This window comes from Maniola jurtina, chromosome 19, assembly GCF_905333055.1.
Source record: "Maniola jurtina chromosome 19, ilManJurt1.1, whole genome shotgun sequence".
Classification (NCBI taxonomy): domain Eukaryota; kingdom Metazoa; phylum Arthropoda; class Insecta; order Lepidoptera; family Nymphalidae; genus Maniola; species Maniola jurtina.
Window position 1 is genome coordinate 2,839,368 of NC_060047.1, and position 26,929 is coordinate 2,866,296.

A 26,929-nucleotide genomic window follows, 5' to 3' on the forward strand; every position below is an offset into this window, starting at 1 on the left:
ATATAAAAATTAACAAATATTTTCTATTACTACATATACATCTATTCTATACATAAGATAAAACTATTGATATTAATATTGAACACATCTAGGCTCTGGTGCTGAGCAATCAACTGATTTAGCGTAGAAAGTGCGCGGAAGGTTGGCGCACTTTGAGCATACCGCGTGCGGGACGACTCGAGCGCGAAGAAAGGCCACTTCCGGCATGACCGGAGCCAATTGCCAACAACGCGCACTAAGCGAGCTTGCCACTCGATGGTTGACGTCTCGCTTACCACGCCTCTACAGCTTGCGGGCCAGTTCATCTAATTTAAAAAAAATTTAAAATATGTAGATATATAGGTAAGTATATACTATATTATATACTAGGCATTGACTCTTCTTAGTACTAAACCCGTCTCCTAGATGGCGTTTTTCAAGTGAGCGATTTGACGGCCCGACATACCAATCTATCTCCTTTATACACTGTAGTCTTTGGTTGTGACGTGCGCTGCAGGGAGACGTCGTAACTGTCATTGCGTGGACAACTAGCGGTCACCTCGATTCGAGGCGGAGCCGTGCGTGTGTTGTGTGGGAACGGTGTCGTGTAAATGAGCTACGACCTTTACGCATACATACATCTATGAGTGCTTACATACCGGTGTAGTGTTACGATACGGCCTTCGTCTCGTTACCACTTCCGGATATCAGATGTTATTATCTGCTTATCTGTTAAGTGCACGTTGTAGATAATTGTCGCTATAGGTTGCCAATATATTACATGTACTCATTCCTCCACTTCATTAGCTATATACGCGACAGGTCGAGATGGCAATAGGGGTATACGGAGGTGGCACGCCCCGCACATCCGCACGTCACCCGCGCTATCCCACTCCGGGTTAGCACGGAGGCTGTGCGGGTGTGCGGGGCGTCCCCGACCCGATTGCCATCTCGATCTACATTTTAAACTGAATACCTGTTTGAAAAGAGCAACCGCCGAGTTTCTAGCTGATTCGTTTCGGTAGGGAGGGCATTCCGAAATTAGTGCCATTTATGGTGATGGAGGTTTAGAGAGCCGTGATAACCTAGTGGTAAAGATGTACGCCTTCTATTTAGGAGCTCTGGGTTCGAATATCGATCCTAGAATACCTAACTCATCACTAGCATGAAACACACTGTTCAACGACTCTGGTATTCAATTTTTCTTATGGATACCTATAGTCAAATACCTGGAAAGTGTTATACTTATAATACACTTTTTATTCCGGGAAATCAAAAAGTTCCCGCGGGAATTTCAAAAATCGAAATCCGGTGGATGAAATCGCAGATATAAAGTATTTTTTTTTTAATTTGTAGACTGCAATCAGACCTAGTAGCAAGTGATGATGCAGCCTAAGATGGAACGCGCTTGCCTAGAAGATGTCTATTTACTCTTGGCTTGAAGTTAACCCATATTATAACTGGAGGGGAAAACTGGTTTGGCTACTCATCCTCATGATCATCCCATCGCTGGCTCACTACTGAGCACGGGTCGGTTAACTATGTATGTGCGTTTTACTTTCCGTAAATAGACTAAGTACAATTTGCTTCACCAATGTCACGTAGCAAAGCACACAATCTATAGAAGATCATTTATTTGTTATTCATACAGTAGTCTTGTTACAATAGTCTCGAGTCAAGCCGGCTAACCGGTTTGCGAATATTATATGAACAAAAACACCTACCTACTAATTTTATAACTCTAATTAGGTATTTGTAAGTTATAAGTATTCTACTCTACTGTACATGATGCCACGTAGATATAAGATTTTACTCTTTGATTTTCCGGCGTAAAAACTAGCCCATGTCCGTCCCCGGAATGCAAACTAGGTAGGTACAGCTATCTCTTTTTTTAAGTATTTTTTTAAATTCAGATACGAGTTAGCCACAGAACAAATGACACTAAGGCTTTAAATCTATGGAGTTAGCACTGCAATCTCTTCTCTCTTTTCGTTTTTAAAGGATCCCGTCGAAACTCAAAATCTTTTCTTAACTCTATACCTACTCTTAATCAATTCAATATCTAAAGATGCTAATCTAAACCAAACCACTTGTATTTTAACTGACCAAAATAATAAGCCATTTTTATTCATTACAAAATATCAGTGATATTTATAGGACGACCATAATTCACAGTTTCATCGGATTCGTCCCGTTTCTGACGTTCTTAATAAGCTAATAGTCTTCTCTGTTTTAACTCCTTCAGATTCATAACATGTCAAAATTATTAATATAGTTTTTATAGTAGGTATTATTGTTAATATACTAGTCGACTTAAAGTTTCTAATTATTTTAATTAGATACTAACTAATTCTTATAAGAGTAGGGTACTGCGTACTTTTATCCAATTGAAATATTAACTAATTGGTACTTAAATGAGTTTTCAATGTTTTAGCCTTCACTGAAGACCTAAAAGTAGTAGACAACTGGGAAATCCCATTTAAGTAGGTACATTAGCAAACAATAGAATCATTGTGAAATGTTGGTAATATTAATGTCAAACGATGATAATAAAAAATTATTCACATTAAAGCATAAAGTAGCATAGCATACTTTGGTAGATGAATGAATAGAAATAAATAAGCACATCTACAATTAGGATATTATATTATGTTTTATTTCATCATGAATCACTTACGAAAAGTATTTGAATACATTGCTATTTCTTACTTAATCTTCCCTAAACCTTGAACTTCATTGACAAAGGTTACGTGTGGCGTGAACCGCCGTTTGTTAGGTATTCCATTTACGTATTTATCTTTAATTCCATTACCAGTGGGTGCCTAGATCGGTATTAAACTAAATAAACTACTAAGAGTACTAGGTATTTTGTTAAAAACTCCACCAGGGAAAAATGGTTTTTTGCATAAGTAGGTAATAAAAATTAATGAATTTTAACCATACACAATAAAAAATTCAGTAAGTATATTATAAATCTGATTACATCTATCTCATTTTGTTTTCTTACAGTATTTTTGATTGTTATGTTGGCCATATTGCATTTGTCATGACGTCATATAACCTAAGACAGGCGTCTGTTTCGAACTAGCACAAAAGGAACAGCAACTCATTTATGTTTGGGAGTACAGGTAATAGATAAATGTCCATACAATTACTTTAGGCTGCTAAAATGGTAAACTTTCCATAGTCTGTAAAACCTAAGCAACAAACAAAATTATGCGCAGCTGGTTGTCAGGGTCGATTTTAACAACTTATGTAACATCCTACCATAGTTTCGAAGGCTTAGGTCTCAAGCAAAATTGTTATGAAAAATGTATTACCGAGCAGTTTGTTTACGCGATTAGCACTCGCCGCTGTGGTGACGCGGGTACGTCAGAGCGACGCAAGGTGAGGCGGCCAATTTTCCGAATTTCCGTCCGTAGATCTATTTTGCAATTATCGAAGACAAAATAAACATTCCCAAACCAGAAGCGTCTTTGTATCCGCTAATCGATCCACGCTTTAATCCACGAAGGCAGATACGTACCTACCTATAAATAATATATTGATTACAAACATTGCTCGATCCGAAACATATTGAAATCGGAGCGGAGGTTGTCGAGAGTTATATGAAAAGTTACCTTTTTGCGGATGTGATGGGGTAGTTGTGGGGGCACTCGCGGCGTGAATTGCGCATTTAGCCCTCATAGAAATAGTTTCGAGAAAGAGGGCACGCAAGACTTGCCGACGCGGCGGCGCGCGGCAGAATCGCGCGGCCTCGACCTTGGCCGTCAAACCAGCGCATGCGCCCCGCGCCGCCCCGCGTCTCTCCTCCGGCAATTATGTCATTATATTCGCTGCTGTTGTGTTGCCAAACAGAGACGCGCTCCGCTGGACGCTGGATAGATTCCTAACATATTTCATGTAACGATCTGGCTTCGGTACATTTTGATACAATATACTGACTTATAGTTTCACAAACCTAACTTAGTTTACATCAAGAGACATTGTAGAGCACGGGTTTTACTTCACGTGTTTCCTTCAATGACTAGATGCATCATCCAATATGTAAATAGATAATAATATATACTTAGGTACTTATGCTTTGTATTTGTCAAGGTCTTCAATGTGTGTTAGGTTCGAATAGGTGCAAAATGTGAGCAAGCAGGTGATGAATAATATGATGTCAATTGATTGTTGTTTATTTATGTTATGAAAGATTTTCCTTAATGGTTTTTTAAAATATCTACCTAGATAGGTATTCATAGCAAAATTACAGAGCAGAGCAAATAATTCTAAGCAGCTATAAGTACATAAAATATACTGTTACATATGTATTCTGTACTACAAGTTTATCAGTTGTGAGTTGTTATATTGCATTACTTACTCAACCAAACAAATCAATTCACCTAGGTACTTACTAGTAAGTAACATATTTGATAAATAATATGTACATTATAGGTAGGTATAGGTAGATCCTTGATTTTATTTGAATTTAAGTAGGTAAATAAGTAGATAAGTACATAAAATAATAGGGAACCAATTTTTATTGCATCTATACATTAAGTACTTACATAAAACATTTTGCATCAAAAACTACTCCCGCTGCTTCATAATAATTAATAACAATTAAGAATTTACGATGAAACCTTTGAATCAATTCTTATTATTCTAAGAACAAATTAACTCCACAAGAGTTTGTGGTATATTATAGTGGAATCATGCGTATATAAAATATATCAGGACATAAATAAAATAAAATACAACTGATAATTTTCAGAAAAATCGTTAGAGATCGGGAAAGTCTCCAAAATTATGAAATTATGGGAACTCTACCTTTGATCGCCTATGATTATGCTCACAGCTCAACACCTGTGATTTAAAATTTTCAAAAATATTTGAAAAAAATGTATTACCTACTTTACTTTATTTTATTAGTACACCCCTTCCACTTTCTTTAATTTTTATTATCTCCTCACCCTAAGGTTGCCTGGAAGAGATCGCTATTTTAGCGATAAGGCCGCCTTTTGTACATAAATCTATAATGTTATTTATCACACTAATATTATAAAGGCGAAAGTTTGTATGTGTGTGTGTGTGTGTATGTTTGTTACTCCTTCACGCAAAAACTACTGGACGGATTTGGCTGAAATTCGGAATGGAGATAGATAATATCCTGGATTAGCACATAGGCTACTTTTTATCCCGGAAAACCAAAGAGTTCCCACGGGATTTCGAAAAACCTAAATCCACGCGGATGAAGTCGCGGGCGTCAGCTAGTATAGTACTATGTCTTTAATATAAAGAATATTTTACTTTACTTTTACTTTACTTTTACTTTACTTTTACTTTACTTTTACTTTACTTTTACTTTATTTTTACTTTACTTTTACTTTACTTTTACTTTACTTTTACTTTACTTTTACTTTACTTTTACTTTACTTTTACTTTACTTAATAGTTCCTAAAATAATAATGTTTATGTAGATACGACTTGCATCTATTTATTTCATCACACTAATATTATAAGGGAGAAAGTTTGTATGTGTGTGTGTGTGTGTGTGTGTGTGTATGTATGTTTGTTACTCCTTCACGCAAAAACTACTGCACGGATTGGGCTGAAATTTAGAATGGAGATAGATTATCCCCTGGATTAGCACATAGGCTACTTTTTATCCCGGAAAATCAAAGAGTTCCCACGGGAATTTTAAAAACCTACATCCACGCGAATGAATTCGCGGGTATCAGCTAGTGGTAAATACATATTCGTAATGTATTCTAATAATAACGCCAACATCACCCGTGGTCGGTGACGTCATATTGTGCTAATTGTTGATTTACCTGCAAGTTGTAGATAGGTAGGTACCTAGTTACCTACGTAGATAATACATTGCATTTCTGTCCCAAGACTTTAGTCTCAGTATTGCTACCATTGCACTTACCTACCTTTGACCTAACCTAACAATAGCATACCTACTAGAGTAATATTGTAGTTACTAATGTATTATTTTTGTATGAAGGTATATTATGTATGCCCCACTAAAGACGTTACATTATCCCCATGTTGCATAATCTACTATACATCTAATTTTCTTTTGACACCTAGACCATTCAATGTAGGCACATATAGGTAGGTAATATTCAGATGCTAAAAAGCACAGTTTCCCGCTAACTTTACAAATAATAATGTTACCTACGTTCACAAAGCTCATAAGAGACAACTGAGAATAGCATCAGTGCAGTATGGTAACTCATAAGTCATAAGTATTTAGATTACTTTACTAGGCACTATTTATTGAAAACTTGAATAAAATCGGCTCAGCACTTTGAAATTCAGCGCCTCCAAACAGAAGACTCGGTGATTAACTTTTTATCTTTATCGCCGTCATTGATTATCTATACATAAATAAAATAATTATTAACGTTAAATTCAAGTAGATACATGACATCTATTGAAGCCAACTGTACCTTCGTTGCTTTATTGCGCCAAAAGCTGTCAAAAATTACTACAAAAGTAGAAAAGAACCACATTAGCTTCATAGCACATAGCTTTAGCTTCGCAGTACAAGCACAGTTGCATAGATGGCGCTATTATTTAGTTTAATTCATGGAATTAGTCCTAGAAATTTAGAAATAAATTTTATTACTAGTCTAATGGTCACCCTGTTTTTAAACTGTCACTTTTGTTTTTTTTTTTAACGCAACTTGATGAGCCTTTAATTTCTAACTAAACTACAAAGCGAACTGCAAAACTACAACAAACTTTGCGGAAGGTATTGAAGATTTCATAAAGAATTAAACTATATTTTAATAATTTAAAACACTTTATTAACTTAATTTTTTAAACTTAAAATACCTAATAACCTTTTTAATTTTTAATTTCTATAACTGTATTACATCTTCGAAGATATAACTTGTATAGTCGATGGCAAGTTGTCGTCCAGGTGACCAGTCTCTGAAGTTACTTTATCATTAACTCTATATTTTGAGCGGTTATTCTCCACATCTGAGTTTCTCCCTTCATGGCGATTTGTTCTGAAAAGTAATAAATGAGTAATAAATAAGTAAGAAAGTAAGTAATAAATTTAAGTTATGTAAAAAGGCAACCAAAAATTTCTTATATCGTCACTCGTAGATAATGATGCAAGCAAACAGTCCTGGAAAAGTCTGAAGGATTTTTGAAAATCTTTAACATACTTCATACCTTTACTAGAAGTGATGCGCACATGCATTTAGCAATACTAAGTATAGGTGATACATGGGAAGGACGGGCCTGGCCGCGAAATTCAAATTTAATTTGGTTTTTCGCAATTTGTGAATTAATACGACAATGTAGGCTTATGACATTTTAATTGCGACAATAGCAGTATCATCCTCACACGTTTATATAAAAGTCTTTACTTGAAAGGGTCCAGTTTAAGAAATTAGCTACCTATAGTATCGACTAATTTGTGAGTAACTCATGTCAAACTCGTTATTTTGAATAATTTCTTAAACTAAACACTTTGAAGTAAAGATTTTTATGTAATCCTGTGAAGATGATACTGCCATTGTCGGAATTAGAATGCTATAAGCCTTCTTTGTCGTATTAATTTACAAATAGCGAAAAACCAAATTAAATTTGAATTTCATGATCAGACGTCTCTTGTACCTTAATGGTACGTTTTTTTTGTTTGGGGAGGAGAAAAATCGTCATGGATGACCTATAGCTGTAGTTACCTAGAGTCAGTCATACATAATATTATGGTAGGTACGTTACCTATGGTGGGTTTAAATGCGTAAGTAAATAAAGAGTAAACAATAATTTAGAGTTGAATAAAACCTTTGTAATCACCTCGGACTCAGGCAAATGGTGAGCACATTCAGGACGGGAGCTTCGGCGAAAAGTTTAATGAGAAAAGCAGCTAGGGAAGCCTCGAATATCACACCGAGACATGAAGTCAACTGTAATAAGAAATTCATGATATTATTTACCTAATCATTATCGTTTTAAAAAACCGACTAAGTGCGAATCAGACTCGTGCGCCGAGGGTTCCGTACTCGGGTATTTTTTTCGACATTTTGCACGATAAATCAAAAACTATTATGCATAAAAATAAATAAAACTCTGTTTTAGAATTTACAGGCAAACCCCATTCATATTATGATAACCCACTTGTTAGGTATACCAAGTTATTTTACTGTTCATGAACATTTTAAATATTTTTTTGTGATGTAAGCACAAATTCACAGTTTCAGATTTTTCCTTACGTATGCTAATACCGTAGACCTACCTACATGCCAAATTTCATGATTCTACGTCAACGGGAAATACCTTATAGGTTTTCTTGACAGACGGACAGACGGTCAGACAGACAGACAGACAACGAAGTAATCCTATAACCTTTTTCCTTTTTAAGTACGGAACTCTAAAAAATAAAAATTATTTCTTAAAATAAGTTATTGATAGTGTTTTTTTATACATAACTAGCTGATGCCCGCGACTTCGTTCGCGTGGATATAGGTTTTAAAAATCCCGTGGAAACTCTTAAGTTTTCCGGTATAAAAAGTAGCACCCTACTACTACTAGTAGTAGGTAGTGGATTAGCACATAGTGCTAATCTAGGGTATAATCTATTTCCATTCTAAATTTCAGCCCAATCCGTCCTGTAGTTTTTGCGTGAAGGAGTAACAACATACACACACACACACACATACAAACTTTCGCTTTTATAATATTATTATAGTGTGATATTTAAATTTTATGTCTAAACTGATTAGGTGATCAAGACCAGATTAGACTTGGTTAGACTTAGATATTTTACAGTGACCACAATGGGTTGTGACTTGCGAGCTGTTTTTCCTCACAATGAGCGTTTTCGGTCTTGGAGCGTAAGATTATGAGATATCTAATATGATTTATGACTTACGGAATTAAAATTGTCGAGATGCTGAGGGTTGCGGGTAACGTAGACGTTTCTGGCTATCAGCAATGTATGGATCAAGTAGAGACCATAGGTGAGCCGACTCAGCGGCACCCATGGGAACCAGCTCAGGAAACCATTGATGATCGCTGAAAGGTCATAAGCATACTTTCATAATCACCATCGTATATAGGTACAATTCCATAGTAATACATAGGCCTCTTTTAAGTTTCCCAACGTGCTCTATCTTTAGCTTTAATCCAATCGGCACCAGCTACCCTTTGGGTGACATCGCTCCACCTTGCTGGGGAGCACCCAACAAACCTTTACCAAGACGCAGTCTCCACTCCCAGGATCTTTTGACTCCAACGTCCATCGGTCCAGACGTGACGAGCTGTTAGATTATATGCTTTGGATCATACTAAATTCTTTCATAAACCTTTTAGGAAGAGATGCAATTCCTAGTAGCGAGGCGATGAAAATGGTCTCGAATACAGCTAATTTCTTGATATTTCAGGATAAGAATGAAGACCGAAAGCCAATAAAATTTTGACAGGCTATTTACTCGATAAAATAGCTTGATGATGTAAGGAAACGGATCTTTCAGAAAAATATGTTTCCTAAACTATGTTTGGGCACAATACAGGGCAGTTGAGCATGTGCTGTGCTGTCTGGTAAGTAAGTTGTCCACAGGAACATGAGACAGATGATCACTTACACACATGTCCAATATGACCGAGTAAGGCAATGCTGCTGGCCCATACAGGGCGGTTGAGTACTGCATATTACAAGTCTGCAAGTTGTGACTTCTCCACAGGAATATGAAATAGATGTTTACTTACGCACATGTCCAAGGGAGCAAGTACCATATTATGACGAGTAAGTCAACGCTGCTGGCCCATACAGGGCGGTTGAGTACCGCGTACACTGCACTCTCCAGCACGTCATAGCTTCTCCACAGGAATATGAAATAGATGATCACTTACGCACATGTCCAAGGGAGCAGCATATGACGAGTAAGGCAACGCTGCAGGCCCACACAGGGCGGTTGAGTGCCGCGTACACTGCACTCTCCAGCACGTCATAGCTTCTCCACAGGAACATGGGACCTGTGAGTGCTACCACGGTCATGATCAAAATACTCAGGGTCGCTCCAAGGATTGCCCATTTCTGGAATTATAATACAGGTAAGTGCGCTGGATTTTTAGCGATTTTCGTTCAATGGTCAGATAGAAAAGGACGCTTTTCATGGTAAAAATATTTTGCAATATATTTATTTTCGGTTCAGTAGCAACTGACCCTCCGTAGTTTCTCTTTGGTGGATTCCATAGGACTCAGTAGTGTGATATGTAAGGTTAAAGGTAGGTAGTTAATTTCTCCTTTTGTTGTGTGTTTTGAAGTGGGTGGATAAGGAAGGCGGAGGATCGTGTGTGGTGGCTCGCTCTCGGGAAGGCCTATGTCCAGCTGTGGACGCAATATTAAAAATGCAAAAGCATGTCTAAGTGTGAAGATCTGTCTGTCGGTCTGCTACGTTTTCACGGTCCAACAGTTTAACCGATTTTGATGAAATTTGGCACAGAATTTTCTTACATCCTGGGGAAGGACATAGGCAACTTTTTGTCCTACAGGATTTTAAAAACCTAAATCCACGCAGACGAAGTCGCGGGCATCATCTCGTTTAAAATATTTTATCCGTATGGATTTAGGAATCCCATGAGGTTACTCTGTTTCTGGGATAAAAAGTAACTTATATCAAAGATCTCTGCATAAAAGAATGCACTGGTTTCAGACTCGTCAATTTAGTTAAAGCCATGACTTTTACCTGTGGAATCTTTTTCAAGTTGCCAGTGGTGGAGATCTGCGCAAATATGTAGCCACTGAGGAAACCGACGAGGTACGGAGCATATCGGGTGTGGCTTTTGATGTATGTCAAATGGAACTGCTTCGGCCCTCGAGGATTCGAGATAAAACTGCAAAGAGTAACCCTCTGTTAATGAAAATTTATATTTAAATTATTATGACTACTTACCATGTAAAGAGTTTTAGCACGCTTTTTTGACGATGCCTTTTAGATACATCTAAGTCTTAACTCATAACAGAAACGTAGAAAGAAAGAGAAGAGGTAAGTTTACGTGAAAAGAAAGGCCTTTGCTCAATATTAGGCCTCAGCGCTGTGCAAGCTGAATTGCATTTTATGGCGTCGTAACAAGAATGGCTATTTATTTAAGGGCGCACTTACATTTTAACCAAAAAATGCGAGTTTTTGAGCTCCAAATTAACCATCATAGGAAAGACTTCCATCATCGATGCTTCCATATAATTGAATACATGTTTAAAATAAATCAATCTTTCGTATTGACAGTCAATGTAACATTTTTGCGAAAATTATTTTATTTATTTTGTAGTGATCAATCTCCCGCGCCTAATTTTAATGAAAACAGTAACAGACTCAAATTTGAAGTCCTAAATCTGTCCTTAGAAATCATCTGATTTACTGGAAAAAAATATGTATTTAAATATTAGAAATATAGTCCTATTGACACATAATGAACTAAAACATTGATTTTTGATCACATTAATGAGTTAAAAAAAAAGAACTATTACCAATTTTTGCAAATTATATGGCTAGTTTAACACGATTTTTTGTATGGAATAAAGCATAACTACATTCAAAAATTTATGTGAAAATAAACTGTGTTCTTTAACGAATTTATTTATGTAGTTTTAGTAACAATCCATTAATTTTATCTAACATAAAAATAATAATAAACATCACTCCAAATTGAAATAAGCAGCCACGCAATAAACAAAATAGTCTTTTTAAATATGATACATTAAATGTTAATACGAAAAATTGGTTTATTTTAAACATGTATTCAATTATGTGAAAGATTTTCCTATTGTGCTAAATTTAGCACTTGAAATCTTAAATTTTTTAATTTTTGTGAGAGCGCGGCCGTATTTGCAGATAGATCTTTCTGTAGGTACTTGGAAGGAAGCTTGGAATTTGTTTTTATAGTAAACTTTAATTAAGAAATTATCTTTAATTATATTAAATATTGCTTATAGTTTTTCCGTAATATTATTACAAAACATATTTACACAAGATAAATGACCTACTGGGAAGTAAAAAAGAAGATTATAATTATTGTTAATTAGGTGCGTCATTCAAAGGTACATAAATCAGATTAAAATAATGGTTTATTTATGTTAGCAATAAGTAATCAAGTTTTGTTTCACAGTAGTGAGTAACTACAATAATTAACAGTAGTTAATCTGTTGATAATAACGCAAATCAAACAATGATGGACTATTATCTTTCTACTATGCAAATTATAATAGGTATCTAACCTTAGACTCTTTTGCGTGGAAATTTTACGGAGCTTTTTTAAAATTAAAAACTAAATTCCTCGATAGCTCAACGGTTGAGGAGCGGACTGAATTCCGGAAGGTCGACGGTTCAAACCCCACCCGTTGCACTATTGTCGTACCCACTCCTGGCACAAGCCCGCTTAACTGGAGGGGAAAGGGGAGTATTAGTCATGATTAACATGGCTAATATTCTTTAAAAAAAATTTGTTCATCATCATTTTTTGTTAGGTTTTGTTGAATTTTTCTACAATTTTAAGATATAATTAAATAGAGAATTCATCAGGTCAAATAAAGCGGTATAGAGTTCATTTATTCAACAGGGTTCATAAGTTTTTTAATATCTAAGTATGATTGCCTTAGTCGAACACAACCACAGAAAAAAATAGATTCCTCCGACATCTATATTAATTATCTAAACTTATAATAAAACTGTAACTGGACGATTTCTGTATCACGAATAAACATTAGACCCCAAAACAGTTTTTTTTGAATTTTTGTCTGTGTCAGTCTGTCTGTCTGTCTGTCTGTCTGTCTGTACGCGCATCACGCGAAAACTACTGAACGGATTAACATGAAAGATACAATGGTAGCTGATACTCCGGGTTAATATATAAGGTAGTTTTTATCCCGAAAAAATTCGGGATTGTTTTGGGATACGGGATCAAACTTTTTATGGATTTTACTCTATAAGTCCGTTAAAGAACCGATTTTCACAATTCCTTTTTTTACAAAGGTTGTACGGTCAAATTGGTATCATGTTAGTGGTATCATAGAACTCCTCAACAGGTAACAGCAAATCGATCGCGGTCAGTTTATTAGCTTCCTAGAAAGTGGACTTTTAGCCATAATACATACTCGTAGCATATAGCATAATATATTTCCTCATTCATTCATTCTATTTTCATTGTTTCCTTATTAGTAACAGGTTCGATTCCAGTAAAAAAAATTGGTACCCGTCGAATAGTAGGATCCCCGAGCGAAGCCGGGGCGGGTAAAGTAGTCAATGAATATAGCACTTCTTTCAAAACAACGTTTGTCATGTTGCGTGCCCATCGCGTTTACAATGTTCGCAATAACGGAAAATACCTACTGAAAACTATGAGGCTCGACGTTAAGAGGGCTCTCTCCGTCATTCGTTTCATACAATCGTAGTTCCAATTTCATTTGAATATTAAGCAACCAAAGTCCATGAAATTTTGCAGACATATTCTAGAAACTAATATCTATGTCTGTGGTTTTCCAGATTCGTGGTTAAATTATTCGGTTTCAAAGTTACGAGGTCTTGAAAATTTTCATACAAATCTTTGAGCCCGTGTAATTTTAAAACTACATATTTTTAGAAAAATCTAAAACACCACAAACACAGATATTAGTTTCTAGAATATGTCTGCAAAATTTCATGGACTTTGGTTGCTTAATATTCAAATGAAATTGGAACTACGATTGTATGAAACGTGTGACGGAGAGAGCCCTGTTAATTTTATAATTAGTCATCCAAGATTACACATCCATTCAATCCACTGAATAATACCTACCTACATAATTATCCAGCAACTTTGTATGCACGGAATTGCGTATTGTTTTGGAAAATAGATAAATTAAATATAAAAACAATTTAATCGCCAGATTTACCTTAACTGACGAATAAGACGTTTTGACAGTTATGCTATACTTATAGTATACAAAGAAAACTGTCAAAAAACGAAATAGACTACAGGCCCATGTTCAAAAATGGATGGGTCATATGAACCACCAGATGACGTATATAGTACGATATAAGACCATGCAATAATAAGATTCAGCACTATGCCGTCACTTGTAAGGTGTCCAACTGAGTGCTGGTGAAAATTCAAAAGTGCAGGTAGAGTGAGTACATTTTGGTCATATATTTTTGTACGGCATTTTTACCATCGATAGATCCATGAAAAATAATAAGAAAGCGCGCAGTGCCGTAAAAAAATGGTGCGCCACAAATTCAGTAAATTTTTTGATTTTCTGACAATTTCCAGGGTAAATTTGGTCATTTCATTCTGTACGGCATTAGTTTCATACTGTTTCAATACAGCCTCTAATCCATTATTCCGCAACGCCGTACAAAAATCATGCGACAAGGGGAAAAAATTGAGGGTAGCAACCCCCTCTCTTTCCGTGGTCCGGGGGGGTTATATGAAAAAGTACGGCTTTGGTTCCAAAACATTATCTAGTACTCAAAAGTACTATTAAAAATAATGCCGTCAAAAAATTACTGTTCATTTGAATGTGTATCAATAATTATCTTAATTTCATGGTATACTTGATTTTTAAAGCTGTAAAATCATTTGACTCTGTACGGCAACTTTTTTTTAACATGATAGTGTAAAATACTATTGTTATATAGTATTGCTGTTCAAAAGAAACTGTTCTAAAATAAAATTATAGAGAAATACAAAAACTGAAATTTTTCAAATTATTGCAAAAGTTTAAATATTCATAGATTAATAAAATATAGCAATTTACTACGCTTTTCCCTTGTTTTAAATAGTATTAAGCTAAATAAATTAGGAAAAAATTATGCCGTACATTTTAATGCAGACCATATCTTTTAGGCTGATGAAAATGACGCTACCATTTTAAGGGTGTAGTACTTTATGGCCATCTGATACTGTACGGCATTAACATATTTTCGAAGAGAACAATTGATAATATGATAAAATCACTATGCCGTCTAACTGAAGTGAACGGGTGTGTATATAATATCCACTTCCCCTACAAACCTTTGGACCAACGAAAATGTACGGCATGTAAAAAAATATTATCTATGCATAAAACACTTTCAAAATAAATTAATTTTATGTTGTTTCAAATCACCCCCCGGACCACGGAAAGAGAGGGGGTTGCTACCCTCAATTTTTTCCCCTTGTCGCATGATTTTTGTACGGCGTTGCGGAATAATGGATTAGAGACTGTATTGAAACAGTATGAAACTAATGCCGTACAGAATGAAATGACCAAATTTACCCTGGAAATTGTCAGAAAATCAAAAAATTTACTGAATTTGTGGCGCACCATTTTTTTACGGCACTGCGTGCTTTCTTATTATTTTTCATGGATCTATCGATGGTAAAAATGCCGTACAAAAATATATGACCAAAATGTACTCACTCTACCTGCACTTTTGAATTCTCACCAGCACTCTGTTGGACACCATACAAGTGACGGCATAGTGCTGAATCTTATTATTTTATGCTCTTATATCGTTCTGTATACGTCACCTGGTGGTTCATATGACCCATAAATTTTTTGGGCATGGGCCAGTAGTCTAAAACGTCGAATTAATTATTATTTAACGATTGTAAAATCGGCCAAAAATTAGGTATTTGAATATTCAATTTTGTGTTTTATTTTGATTAGATAATCTGTTTGAAGCTGTAATAGCCTAGTGGTTAGGTCTTCCGCCTCCTAATCGGAGGTCGGGGGTTCGATCCCGGGCACGCACCTCTAACTTTTGTGCGTTTTAAGTAATTAAATATCACCTTGCTTTAACGGTGAAGGAAAACGTCGTGAGGAAACCTGCCTGCTTGAGTTCTCCATAATGTTCTCAAAGGTGTGTGAAGTTTGCCAATAAGCACTTGGCCAGTATGGCCAAAGCCCTTCTCACTCTGTGAGGAGACTCGTACTCTGTAGTGAGCCGGCGATGGGCTGATTGATCAATCTGTTTTGAGGGGTGCGACTCCAGTAGTTATAATTCGCTTAGGTCACCGAGTTTGCTTGGGCCGGCACTGCCTACAATTAGTTTTTTTTTGAATTGGCCAAGAAATGAATATAATCTACTAGGTATAAGAGTCAATCGATTATAATAATTATGATATTACAGACATTATTTCTTATGTTGACTTAAATGATTATTATTATTTATAAAAAAAAACTTTATCTTACTTATTGAATTCATTACGTACCTACTACATATAATTATATTTATATTTGTTACTTATAAGGAACACGCATGTTACATCTATACTAATAAATAAAATTGGAGTGTCTGTCTGTAATTTCGAAATAACTTCCTCATATTAAGCTCATAGGGTTATTTGAACGATACGTTAACTGAATCAAACGTTTTTAAAATTTTTGTGTCTGTCCGTCTGTCTGTCTGTCTGTCTGTCTGTCTGTCTGTCTGTCTGTCTGTTTGAAAAGGCTAATCTTTGGAACGGCTGAACCGATTTTGACGGGATTTTCACAGACAAGTAGAGGATTGACCAGGGTGTAACATAGGCTACTTTTTTAACCGACTTTCAAAAAGGGAGTTGTGTTTTTCTACTTATGTACACCGAAATCTCTGAGATTTCTGAACCGATTTGCGTAATTTTTTTTTTTTAATCGATAGAGGAACTTTGTGACATTGTTTCATAAAAAATTTGGATTCCAACTCCTCAATCCTGATGCTGCAGGGGATCTGACCAATCCACGCGGGCGAAGCTGCGGGCATCAGCTAGTTATAAATATTCTTCTTCCACGTGCATCTTTTGATTACCCGACTGCGGCAAAGCCAAAAGGAAGGGTTATGATTTTAGCAGTCTTATGTATGTATGTATGTATGTATGTATGTATGTGTGTATGTATGTGAGTATGTATGTTTGTATCCAGATTCTGTGTGTTCCACCGTAGCGCCTAAACTACTAGGCCGATTTTGATGAATGAGGTGTCAATCCATTCGTCGTAAAGGTTTAGGTCGTAACAATTTTACTACATATAATATTTCAGCGTTTATTAAGACGATCGCAGTCGGGTTTTAGTTTTTAACTTTATCTTGTCTATACTAATATTATAAAGAGACCGTACAGTTTGTAAGTTTGTATGTAAGAAGTAATCTCTGGAACTACTGAACCGATTTTGAAAAAATTAGAGGTGCGTACTCGGCATCGAACCCCTGACCTTCCGATTAGGAGACGGACGTCTTAACCAGTAGGCTATCACGGGTATGGATTAGTATGGTTAAAAAATACTTACTCATAGGTAAACAGCTGTATAGCGGGCAGCGAGTTGAGATAGTTGATGACACCTGGCGTTACAATGGCTACTAATAGCACTAGGACAGCAACTATTCTGCCCGCTCCAGGGTGCCGCTTGTAGAACCAGTACAGCAGAACTGTGACGACGAAGAAGTGGTAGTCGCAGGGGATGTACCAACTTATCACTAAACACTGAAAAGTAGAAAAATAACATTAAAAAGATGTCAGATTCCTAGCCAGAACTTATTGATCTTATAAGATAAATTACTTCTAACAAGATCAGTAATAATCTATTAATCATATTATGTTGTTTTAGTCCCTACTCCCTATGGTTCTTAATTCACTATTAAGTAATGCAGATTTATTTTACACTAGGACAAAGGTATCAGGGGTGGACTAAAATACGTAAATTGGTAAATTCACAAATCACTCCTGGGATTATTTTCACACTAAGTCAAGCTACAATGTTAAAGCCATGCAAGAATGTTCTATGGCAGCTCATCATCATCATGTCCAGCCCAGTTCTAAAATTTCTAAAAAAGCAATTTATAATATTTAAATTGTCTCTTTTCTAGACTGATAGGAGCTTTGATCATTTATTTATTTATTTATTTATTTTATTTTACATCTAATTGAACGGCAGTGCCACTTACACGAACTAGATGATTATTACACAAATACAAAAAGAGAAAAAAATAAATAAAAGGTAAAGCTAGAACAAAATATGTTACAATAAAAGATTTTAAATTTTGAATGTATGTACGCTGAGAGCACTGAATGATCCTGTTCATTCAATGCTCTCCGCGTACCTCAGTAACTCCTGAACCAACGATGTCCACCCGTCATTGAATGGATCCCATTGATCATTTATATCCAAGAGCGCGTTGAAGGAAGCCAATGAACGCGGTATCGGTGCCATAGATCGAGCAACAGTACGATGAACTGGTACCACGAAAAGTTTATTCTTTCGTGGACGAAGATTATTATTTAATTTAGGTACTCGTATACGACAGAGTTGGTCATGAAGGTCTGGAGCGTCGACATCCCCTCGCAAAATTCGGCACATGATTTTTATTTGGTCGCTAGTCCGTCTGACCTCCAAGGAGTTAAAACCCAAGCAACCTAAAAGAAATTTGGTTGGATATAGGAAGGGGTAATATCCATAGCAACGCTTATACAAGTATCTTAGGAAGGCCTTTTGCACTTTTTCTAACATAAGTCCATATTTTTTCTCGTACGGATGCCAGACACAGGTACTTGTTTCATCATGTCTATTTACCACCCATATAGACAAAGATCGCAATCTAACTTGACTTATTCGGATTGATTTATTTGTGACTAGCTGATGCCCGCAGCTTCGCCCGCGTGGATTGGTCAGATCCCCTGCAGCATCAGGATTGAGGAGTTGGACTCCAAATTTTTTATGAAACAATGTCGTAAAGTTCCTCTATCGATTAAAAAAGAAATGACGCAAATCGGTTCAGAAATCTCGGAGATTTCGGTGTACATAGGTAGAAAAACACAACTCCCTTTTTGAAAGTCGGTTAAAAAAGTAGCCTATTTTACGCCCTGGTCAATCCTCTACTTGCCTGTGAAAGTCCCGTCAAAATCGGTTCAGCCGTTCCAAAGATTAGCCTTTTCAAACAGACAGACAGACAGACAGACAGACAGACAGACAGACAGACAGACAGACAGACAAAAATTTTAAAAACGTGTGATTCAGTTATGGTATCGTTCAAATAACCATATGAGCTTAATATGAGGTAGTTATTTCGAAATTACAGACAGACACTCCAATTTTATTTATTAGTATAGATTAGCTACCTATAATTATGGAAAAATTTCTTTTAGAAATGAGGAGATCCGTAGAAGAATAAAGTGATTGCAAAGCTGAAATGGGAGGACAAATTCACGGTTTTCGGATTTATTCCTTTACTTGTGCTATAAGACCTACCTACCTGCCAAATTTTATGATTCTAGGTCAACGGGAAGTAGGTACCCTATAGGTATCTTGACAGACACGACAGACAGACAGACAACAAAGTGATCCTATAAGGGTTCCGTTTTTCCCTTTGAGGTACGGAACCCTAAAAAGGGATCTGTGTCAAGTAGTGAATGTCTTCTATTAATGTCATCGATGACGACGGTATGGAAAAATACCTCATCAATTCAAATTAAGAGGGCTCTCTCCGTCACTCGCTCCATACAAATGTAGTTCCAATTTCATTTGAATATTAAGCAACCAAAGTCCATGAAATTTTGCAGACATATTCTAGAAACTAATATCTATGTCCGTGGTTTTCCAGATTTCTGTTAAAATATTCGGTTTCAAAGTTACGCGGTCTTAAAAATTTTCATACAAATCTTTGAGCCCCTGTAATTTTAAAACTACATATTTTTAGAAAAATCTAAAACACCACAGACACAGATATTAGTTTCTAGAATATGTCTGCAAAATTTCATGAACTTTGGTTGCTTAATATTCAAATGAAATTGGAACTACGATTGTATGAAACGAGTGACGGAGAGAGCCCTGTTAATAATTTACATTAAATATTATAAAGTGTGATATGATATTTCTATGTTTAGTAAGCAATAGGTACACTTAAGTAAAGCCTTTAATTGCTCTACAATATGTAGCAGGAACGGAAATGACTAATCCCAGGCAAACGGCGCAGCTATGTTCTCATAGTTAATTGTATTTATGTCGTTGAGATGCACTTTTTTACAGTTCCGTATCTCAAAAGGAAAAACGGTACCCTTATTCACGGATCACTTTGTTGTCTCTCTGTTCGTCTGTCGTGTCTGTCAAGAAAACCTATAGGGTACTTCCCGTTGACCTAGAATCATGAAATTTAGTTAAATAGTTTTCGATTTATCGTGCAAAATGTCGGAAAAAATACACGAGTACGAAACACTCGGTGCGCGAGTCTGACTTGCACTTGGCCGGTTTTTTTTGTGTCTACTTCATAATAGCTATCTATATTCACGCTAAATTTCAGCCCGATCCATTCAGTAGTTTGAGCTTACGTTGATAGGTAGCCTATCTCCTTCCCCGGGATGTACCTTTTTTTTTTATCGTGGGGAAATCCTCATGGATACCACCGCACCCGGGGAGGCACGGAGGTTATGTCGGACTTTTACCGACTAAAACCCCACGGCGTTCCACGCATCGCCTGATAGCCAGGTTACGGGGTCAAACACGTTCGCGCAACCTGGCCTGCGGCGCCTACTAAGGACTCTCCTCGGGGGACCAATATAGTCCCTACCCACCGTCTGAGGCACACCACGAACACAATAGTGCGTCTTCCCCGGGATGTACCTACTCCAAGTCTGGACCAAACATTAAAATCGGTACAGTGGTTGGGCCGTGAAAACGTAGCAGACATACAGATAGACAGACACACTTTCCCATTTATAATATTAGTATGGAAGTATGGATTTAGATTAGGTAGATGTGGCTAGTTTTAGTAGTCGCGATTTATTTGCTTACAATATTCTCGCTGTCGACGTAATTGCTGACCATGAGAAGGTTCAGCCACCAGTTCTCTCGACACGGCTTTGTGTCCTCGGCAATGGCTCTGTTCCATAACGGCCCGGATCCGGTGTAGGGGTATATCGCGCAAATGAAGAAAATTACAACTGCATATGTCACCACCAATCTATGAACAGATTAAAAGATTTTAAGTATACACTGCTCTTCTGGAAAGAGGAGACTTAAGTCAAAAAAAAAAGGGGTGGGTTGCTACGATATCCTCCTTCGAGAAGGGCATACAGAAGGGCAGATTTTAAGAAAAATATTTTCGTGGGACGAGAAATTTGAGGAGGAAATCAAAATTTTCCTAATCTAGAATGAGAGGGGTAGAAAATATTAATTTATTAAATTCTTTTAGTAGGTTAAATTTTTCAGCCCTAATATTTTTCAAACAGCTACGAGTACCCCAAATATGCCAAAAAGTTCATAGCTTTTAGCAAAATTAACCCTTCTGTAGAGGCTAAATCATGAGCTATAAATAAACAAGTATAGTCAACGAAGATTATCCGGAGTCACTAGTTTTTGGTACAGGGAGTTACAGGTACAAACTTGGTGCGTTTATATGGGCTTTTTGAAAGGGCAATTCGCATTTGTCAGGTTAAACTGTTTTTAAGTTACCTTCCTTCCTCAGAGAAAAAACCAACTCATTTTTTAAATAAAAGAAAACTATTACTATACCTGATATATCGCTTAAAGAACAGGACGAATAGATTGGGAATTCTGGTTGCTTTTGCGAGAGCAGTCGCGGTCAGAAACCCAGACAGCATAAAGAAGGAGTCCACCACGATGTCTTCGTGTAAAACAAACAGTCCTGCTACTGATAATGCATCCTGAAATATTGAAATTTTGGGCTGAAGATCTAAGCCGTGGGCCTGAGGACTCAAGCTCTTTTAGAAGGAATTTCAAAAAAAGTTATCCGATCTACCGAGGACCCAAGCGCTGGTACCAGTAGCGTAACCTTGGCCAATTAATTAGTTCGGTCGTCCAAAGGGATAATGCTGCCAGCATCTTGGGTGCAATGGCTCGCTGCGGTCGATGTTATTTCAGATTTAATTTAATTTATTTTAGTTTCGATTTAAAAGGTCCTACACCGTAAGACCATATCGATGAGATTTTACTCCATCATTTTACAGGCTACGTTGAACAAGGTAGCAAGTACTTCCATAAAAAGATTGATTTTCTCATGCTGTGCATGAAATGGTACAAGTTCCTTTCATCAAAATCGGTTAAGCGGTTGTTGTTTTAAGTTAACAGACAGACAAACAGACACACATTCGCATTTAATTAGTGTAGAAGTAAGGATTGTTTATCTAATTTGCGATTTAATTACCTCATCCACTTTGAACCCATTGCTGACCGGTCCACCATTAAATATCCCATACTGATGTCCGGAGACAATAATGCACATGGACAAAAACTTGATGCCATACACAACATCGGTCCCTTGGTCGGTCCTTTCGAGAAGCTTACTAGCGTTATATTGTAGGTCGAATGCCTTTATTAACTGATGTTCTAAAAGGATAATCAAAAATGTACACATTTTTGCAAAAAAAATACGAAATTAATAAGACAGACTTTAAAAAAATGAAAATCCAAAATTCATTTTAGTATTTTATGTACGACTCTACCATTAAAAGATTCAGCATAGATAACAATCTTAAAAATCTCTGGAGATATTTAAAATAACAAAAAAATAAGAGTAAAATATTCTAAAATGCAACTTACTGATACTGTTTTCATTCGATTGCTTCTTTTTGTATTCGTTGTTCAAAAATGTGCATACCAATGCAGTAACTACCAAACATACTGTGATTCCGCTAAAATAAAAAATATTGAACAGTGCTTAAATGCTTGAAATTATTTATTTAGTATAGAAAAAAGCTAAAACTAGCTGTATTCATAACTCAGACAAAATTTCGCTTGAAGATTTATTAATTCCAAAGAGTGTAATGATAAATGAGATCGAACATGTTTATCTGGAAGAGGAAGTACCAAGTAGATTATATCGTTCGCTCTATCCCCAACCTCACTCCATGAAGCCTATTGCAACCTGGGTGGTCTACTCAGCTTCTGGATTGACTGGCTGGAGTGAAGACTTCGGCGGGGAGGGGCAATGCACGCACAACAGACGGAAACATTAAAGTGTGGAAACCAGCCCAGAGAGAAGAAAGAAAGAAAGGAATATCGTTCGCTCTATGAAAATCATTATTTTAGGTTTAATAATAAATGTTGCACCAACTGGTGGTTGCAAACCAATTCCTCTCTTTCAGTCATTAGTAATTTGGCATTCGAATGTAGAAGACAATGTGTATGTCACTATATAACCCTAATGTTAAGTTCATTATTTTAATAATTAGGTTAGTATAAAAATACTTACATAAAAGCATAAAACAGGCCGTCAAAGCGTAAGGGTTCGTCTGCCTTCTGACAGCTGTCAGTTACAGAGATGCGCGCGCGCAGCCCAACTGCACCGAGGTGGCTGTGTGCGAGTAGCACGCTAGTTAACTTTTCCACTGACTTGGGCTGGCATACTGCTGGTACGCACACTCCCCATGTCAACTTGTTTAACGGCCTCTTTATCGGCGATTCGTACTAGAAAAAATATGATAATTTTTATAAAGTCATCATAAAGCATCTAAGGCCCGGTTTCCACCTAAGCGGAGCGGAGAGAAGATGTATTCAGTCAACCAAGAAGAATGAAGGTGACATGATGTTTTAAAAGATAACGTGATAATTTTTTCACGTCATCATCTATTACAGAATCTGATTGGTCGATTGAACACGTCTACTTTCCACTCTGCTTAGGTGGAAAGCGGGTATTAGATAACGCTAAGGTAACATGCACGATGAAAATCGATGATAATAAGGCGTCTTCGTAATCATCAACCATTAGACATATTATAGGTCTCTTATACAGAATTTTAAAAGCCACGATCATTCACTGCCTAAATCCAACGATTCCTTATGACTCGTTTAATATCGTCTGACCACCTAGTGGAAGGTTTTCCAACGCTTGCCATTTTGAGGTCAATATTCCAGCACCTTGAGACCCCAACGTCTTCAGTTCTTAGGATAATGTGGGACGCCTATTGTCACTTTAGCTTTGCAACCCGTTGAACTATGTCGGTTACTTTGGTTCTTTTACGGATCTCCTCATTTCTGTAGAGGCGTAGTTAGAGTATATAATTGCAAGATGAACCGTGAGTAAGGCACTTAATACAATCTGCTATAAAATCAACATTTAGGTATTAAATACAATAGCGTGCAAAGGTTATAGATTTTTCTCAGCAATAGGTACTAATTATTAGTTCACAATAATCTAAATTATCTTAATAGGCATTAGCAGTGTAGAGGTCAGGTAAGTGTTAAGTTTAAGTCTTTTTAGGTCAAAATATGAGTAACGTACATCCCAATGAAAAACGGAACTCTTATGTCTATCTCGTTTTCAGGTCATGATAAAAACTGCCCATTCAACCCCCCTTATCTCTAAACCTACAATTTAAAAAAATACCCGACCAAGTGCAAGTTAGACTCGCGCACCGAGGGTTCCGCATACGGGTATTTTTTCCGACATTTTGCACGATAAATCGAAAAAATATGTATAAAAATAATTTAAAAAACTGTTTTAGAATGTACAGGTAAAGCCCTTTCATATGATACCCCACTTGGTATAGTTTTCTTACTTTGAAAATTTAAACACATTTTAATTTTTTTAATGATGATGTAACCACAAATTCACGGTTTTCAGATTTATTCATTTTTTTGTGCTATAAGACCTTCCTACCTACCAAATTTCATGATTCTAGGTCAACGGGAAAGTATCCTATAGGTTTTCTTGAGAGACACGACGGTCGGACAGACAGACAGACAACAAAGTGATCCTATAAGGGTTCCATTTTTACGGAACCCTAAAAAATCTGAAAAGAATTCTTTATAGACTACAGGAAATTCTTTTAAAGCTTTTTCGGAATCAACAAATAAGTCGGGCCTTTGTCAAAGCATGGATCAACCCAATCCAATCCATCAGCCTCTATGCGTCCACCGCTGGACATAGGCCTTTTCAATAGCGTGCCATCAAGGACGGTCCTCCGCCTTCTTCATCCACCCGCTCTCCGCCTTCCTTCTTTAGGGCATCGGTCCAGCGGGCTGGAAGTAACCTACACTCCAGAACACGTCTGCTCCATCAACCATCGGTTCTGCGACAGACATGACCTGCTCATTGCCTCTGCAGCTTGCTACTCCTTTGAGCTGGATCAACCCGTTCAACCAATATTAAGTCTTGGTCCACTCACCTCAATCACATTGAGCGCAGACTCATACGGGTTGAAAGGATCAGCAGCCTTCGTGACAGCTCGATCTGTCCTCTCCAGCTCGATATCTGACAAGCAGTACTGGGCTCTGAGCTCAGGGTGCTGCTTGTACCAGGGCGCCCGCATGCACTCGTCGAAGTTCCCCAAGTGGAACCTGTTCCCGTATAACAGACCTTCTGGCTCGGATGATATGGAGTCCCAATCTATACAATATATAAAAGGAGAAGATGTGACTGTCGTAATACCTATAAACAAACACTGACAGGGCCCTTACGAGCAAGATAGTCAAGTCTGCCTGGAATCGGAGTGATTAGATTTCGTTTTGGGCTACTGTATTAGAACTTTTGTATTTGAGCGCCAGTCATGTAAAGAACATGGAATAAACGGATTGTGTGAATATTATAAGCGTCTGATTTTCTCCCTTTCCCCCTCAGAACATTACAGCTACTTAGTTGGAAGGTATAGGTTCGTCTGACTCCTATCTAAGCCAAGTATACTTACCTAATTATTAAAAATTAAACCTGACGGACCAATTTCAGCCAATAAAAATCCCTTATATTTTTTATTTTGGCAAGACCCCACAAGTCCACGTGGTCGTCTGGACACTTTCAAATTCTCTCGCTCTATGAGCGCGAACGGATTTTATATGCCATGGTAAGTAGATTTCAACAGATACAGCTCAAACTGCTAGATTTAGAAACTTGGGTTTTTGCGATCTTTGATTTTCTGGGATCAAAAGTAATAAATATCGGCCTATACCTGAATGCATCTCTGCATTTTTTATTAAAATCGGTTTAGTAATTGTGCTGAAAAGCCAGCATACAGACAGATAGACAAACAGACAGTTACACTTTCGCATTTATAATAATATAAAAGTTTATGACACTCGTAAAAATAAGGTATTAATATTTACATACTCCAAACCGCCCACAGTGTGAAGTTCTGCAAGTTATGCAGCATCAACAGCGTCCTCTCCAAACAAGGCTGCTCCGTTTCCGTCCAATTCTGATTCTTCAACGCGAACAAAACATCATCCAAGTAGATCCGACTTTCGTTCACATTAAACGTTTTATATATCTCATGCTTTTTATCAGTTTTACTTTCAGAAAAATTCGCATGATTCTCCGACGGTGTGGTGGCGTCAGTATTTTTAGTTGAAGTCACAACCGAAGATTTTGTTAACACAAAGTTAATCGCAACTAACAATAATAACGCTTTCATGTTGTCCCTCCGAGAGCTGTTTGTTTATTAACTAGAGTTCAACCGAGATGGCAGGTATTTCATTAGACTAAGTGGAAAAAATATTGCATAATGGAGTCAGGCAATCTGGAGTCATCGGTAATTATAATTACTATATCTATTGTGTTAGATTTTTATCAATCGCAAGACCGTCTTAGCGAAATAAAAATGTTTGAATAGAATATTTACAAGGATTTGAATTATTGTCCTTTAGTTATTTGATCTGCTATTGATAAAGAAGATTTTTCCATCGGCAAAAAACCAGAAGCGATCGCCGTAAGTATGCCATAAGGGTCGATTTATACCTACTAGTAGCGAATTCGTGCGAATTTCCGAAACCTAACACAGCATATTATGACTTCTGTCTCTCTACTTATCCATAGTAATATTATAAATGCGAAAGTGTGTCTGTCTGTCTGCCTGCTACATTTTCACTTCCCAACCGCTGAACCGATTGTAATGAAATTTGGTACAGACTTGGGATACATCCCGGGGAAGGACATAGGCTACTTTTTATCCCGGAAAATCAAAGAGTTCTTACGGCATAAAAAACCTGCGAAAAATTCGCTGCAAATTCGCGCGAATTTTATTTCATTCTATTTCTCAGTTGAAATTGGTGCTTTAC

The 26,929-nt window shown here is 36.8% G+C and overlaps 1 protein-coding gene and 1 long non-coding RNA gene across 2 annotated transcripts; one reads left to right on the forward strand and one right to left on the reverse strand.

The window, feature by feature from the left end:
- Nucleotides 1-1,021: 1,021 nt before the first annotated feature.
- LOC123875101 lies at nucleotides 1,022-14,957 on the forward strand. Its single transcript, XR_006798078.1, has 3 exons — nucleotides 1,022-1,455; nucleotides 12,020-12,023; nucleotides 14,947-14,957. It is a non-coding gene; the product is annotated as an uncharacterized LOC123875101 (long non-coding RNA).
- LOC123875020 (nose resistant to fluoxetine protein 6-like) lies at nucleotides 6,782-26,334 on the reverse strand. The gene is made up of 13 exons (XM_045920652.1): nucleotides 25,983-26,334; nucleotides 25,048-25,268; nucleotides 23,133-23,347; nucleotides 22,481-22,572; nucleotides 22,086-22,267; nucleotides 21,434-21,585; nucleotides 20,714-20,882; nucleotides 17,219-17,412; nucleotides 10,683-10,830; nucleotides 9,847-10,030; nucleotides 8,867-9,009; nucleotides 7,792-7,901; nucleotides 6,782-6,992 (listed from the first exon to the last, which is right to left on the reverse strand). Exons 1-13 carry the CDS (start codon nucleotides 26,284-26,286, stop codon nucleotides 6,851-6,853), a joined length of 2,256 nt encoding a protein of 751 aa, XP_045776608.1. The 5' UTR covers nucleotides 26,287-26,334; the 3' UTR covers nucleotides 6,782-6,850.
- Nucleotides 26,335-26,929: the final 595 nt, after the last annotated feature.

Excerpts from the sequence above, each read along its gene's own strand:
- LOC123875020 (XM_045920652.1), bottom strand. The coding sequence starts at position 26,286 with ATGAAAGCGTTATTATTGTTAGTTGCGATTAACTTTGTGTTAACAAAA. Across the intron at positions 22,573-23,132 it reads GGCCTGTTTTATGCTTTTAT|CGGAATCACAGTATGTTTGG; the intron begins GTAAGTATTTTT and ends TTTTTATTTTAG. Across the intron at positions 22,268-22,480 it reads ATCGAATGAAAACAGTATCA|AACATCAGTTAATAAAGGCA; the intron begins GTAAGTTGCATT and ends TTATCCTTTTAG.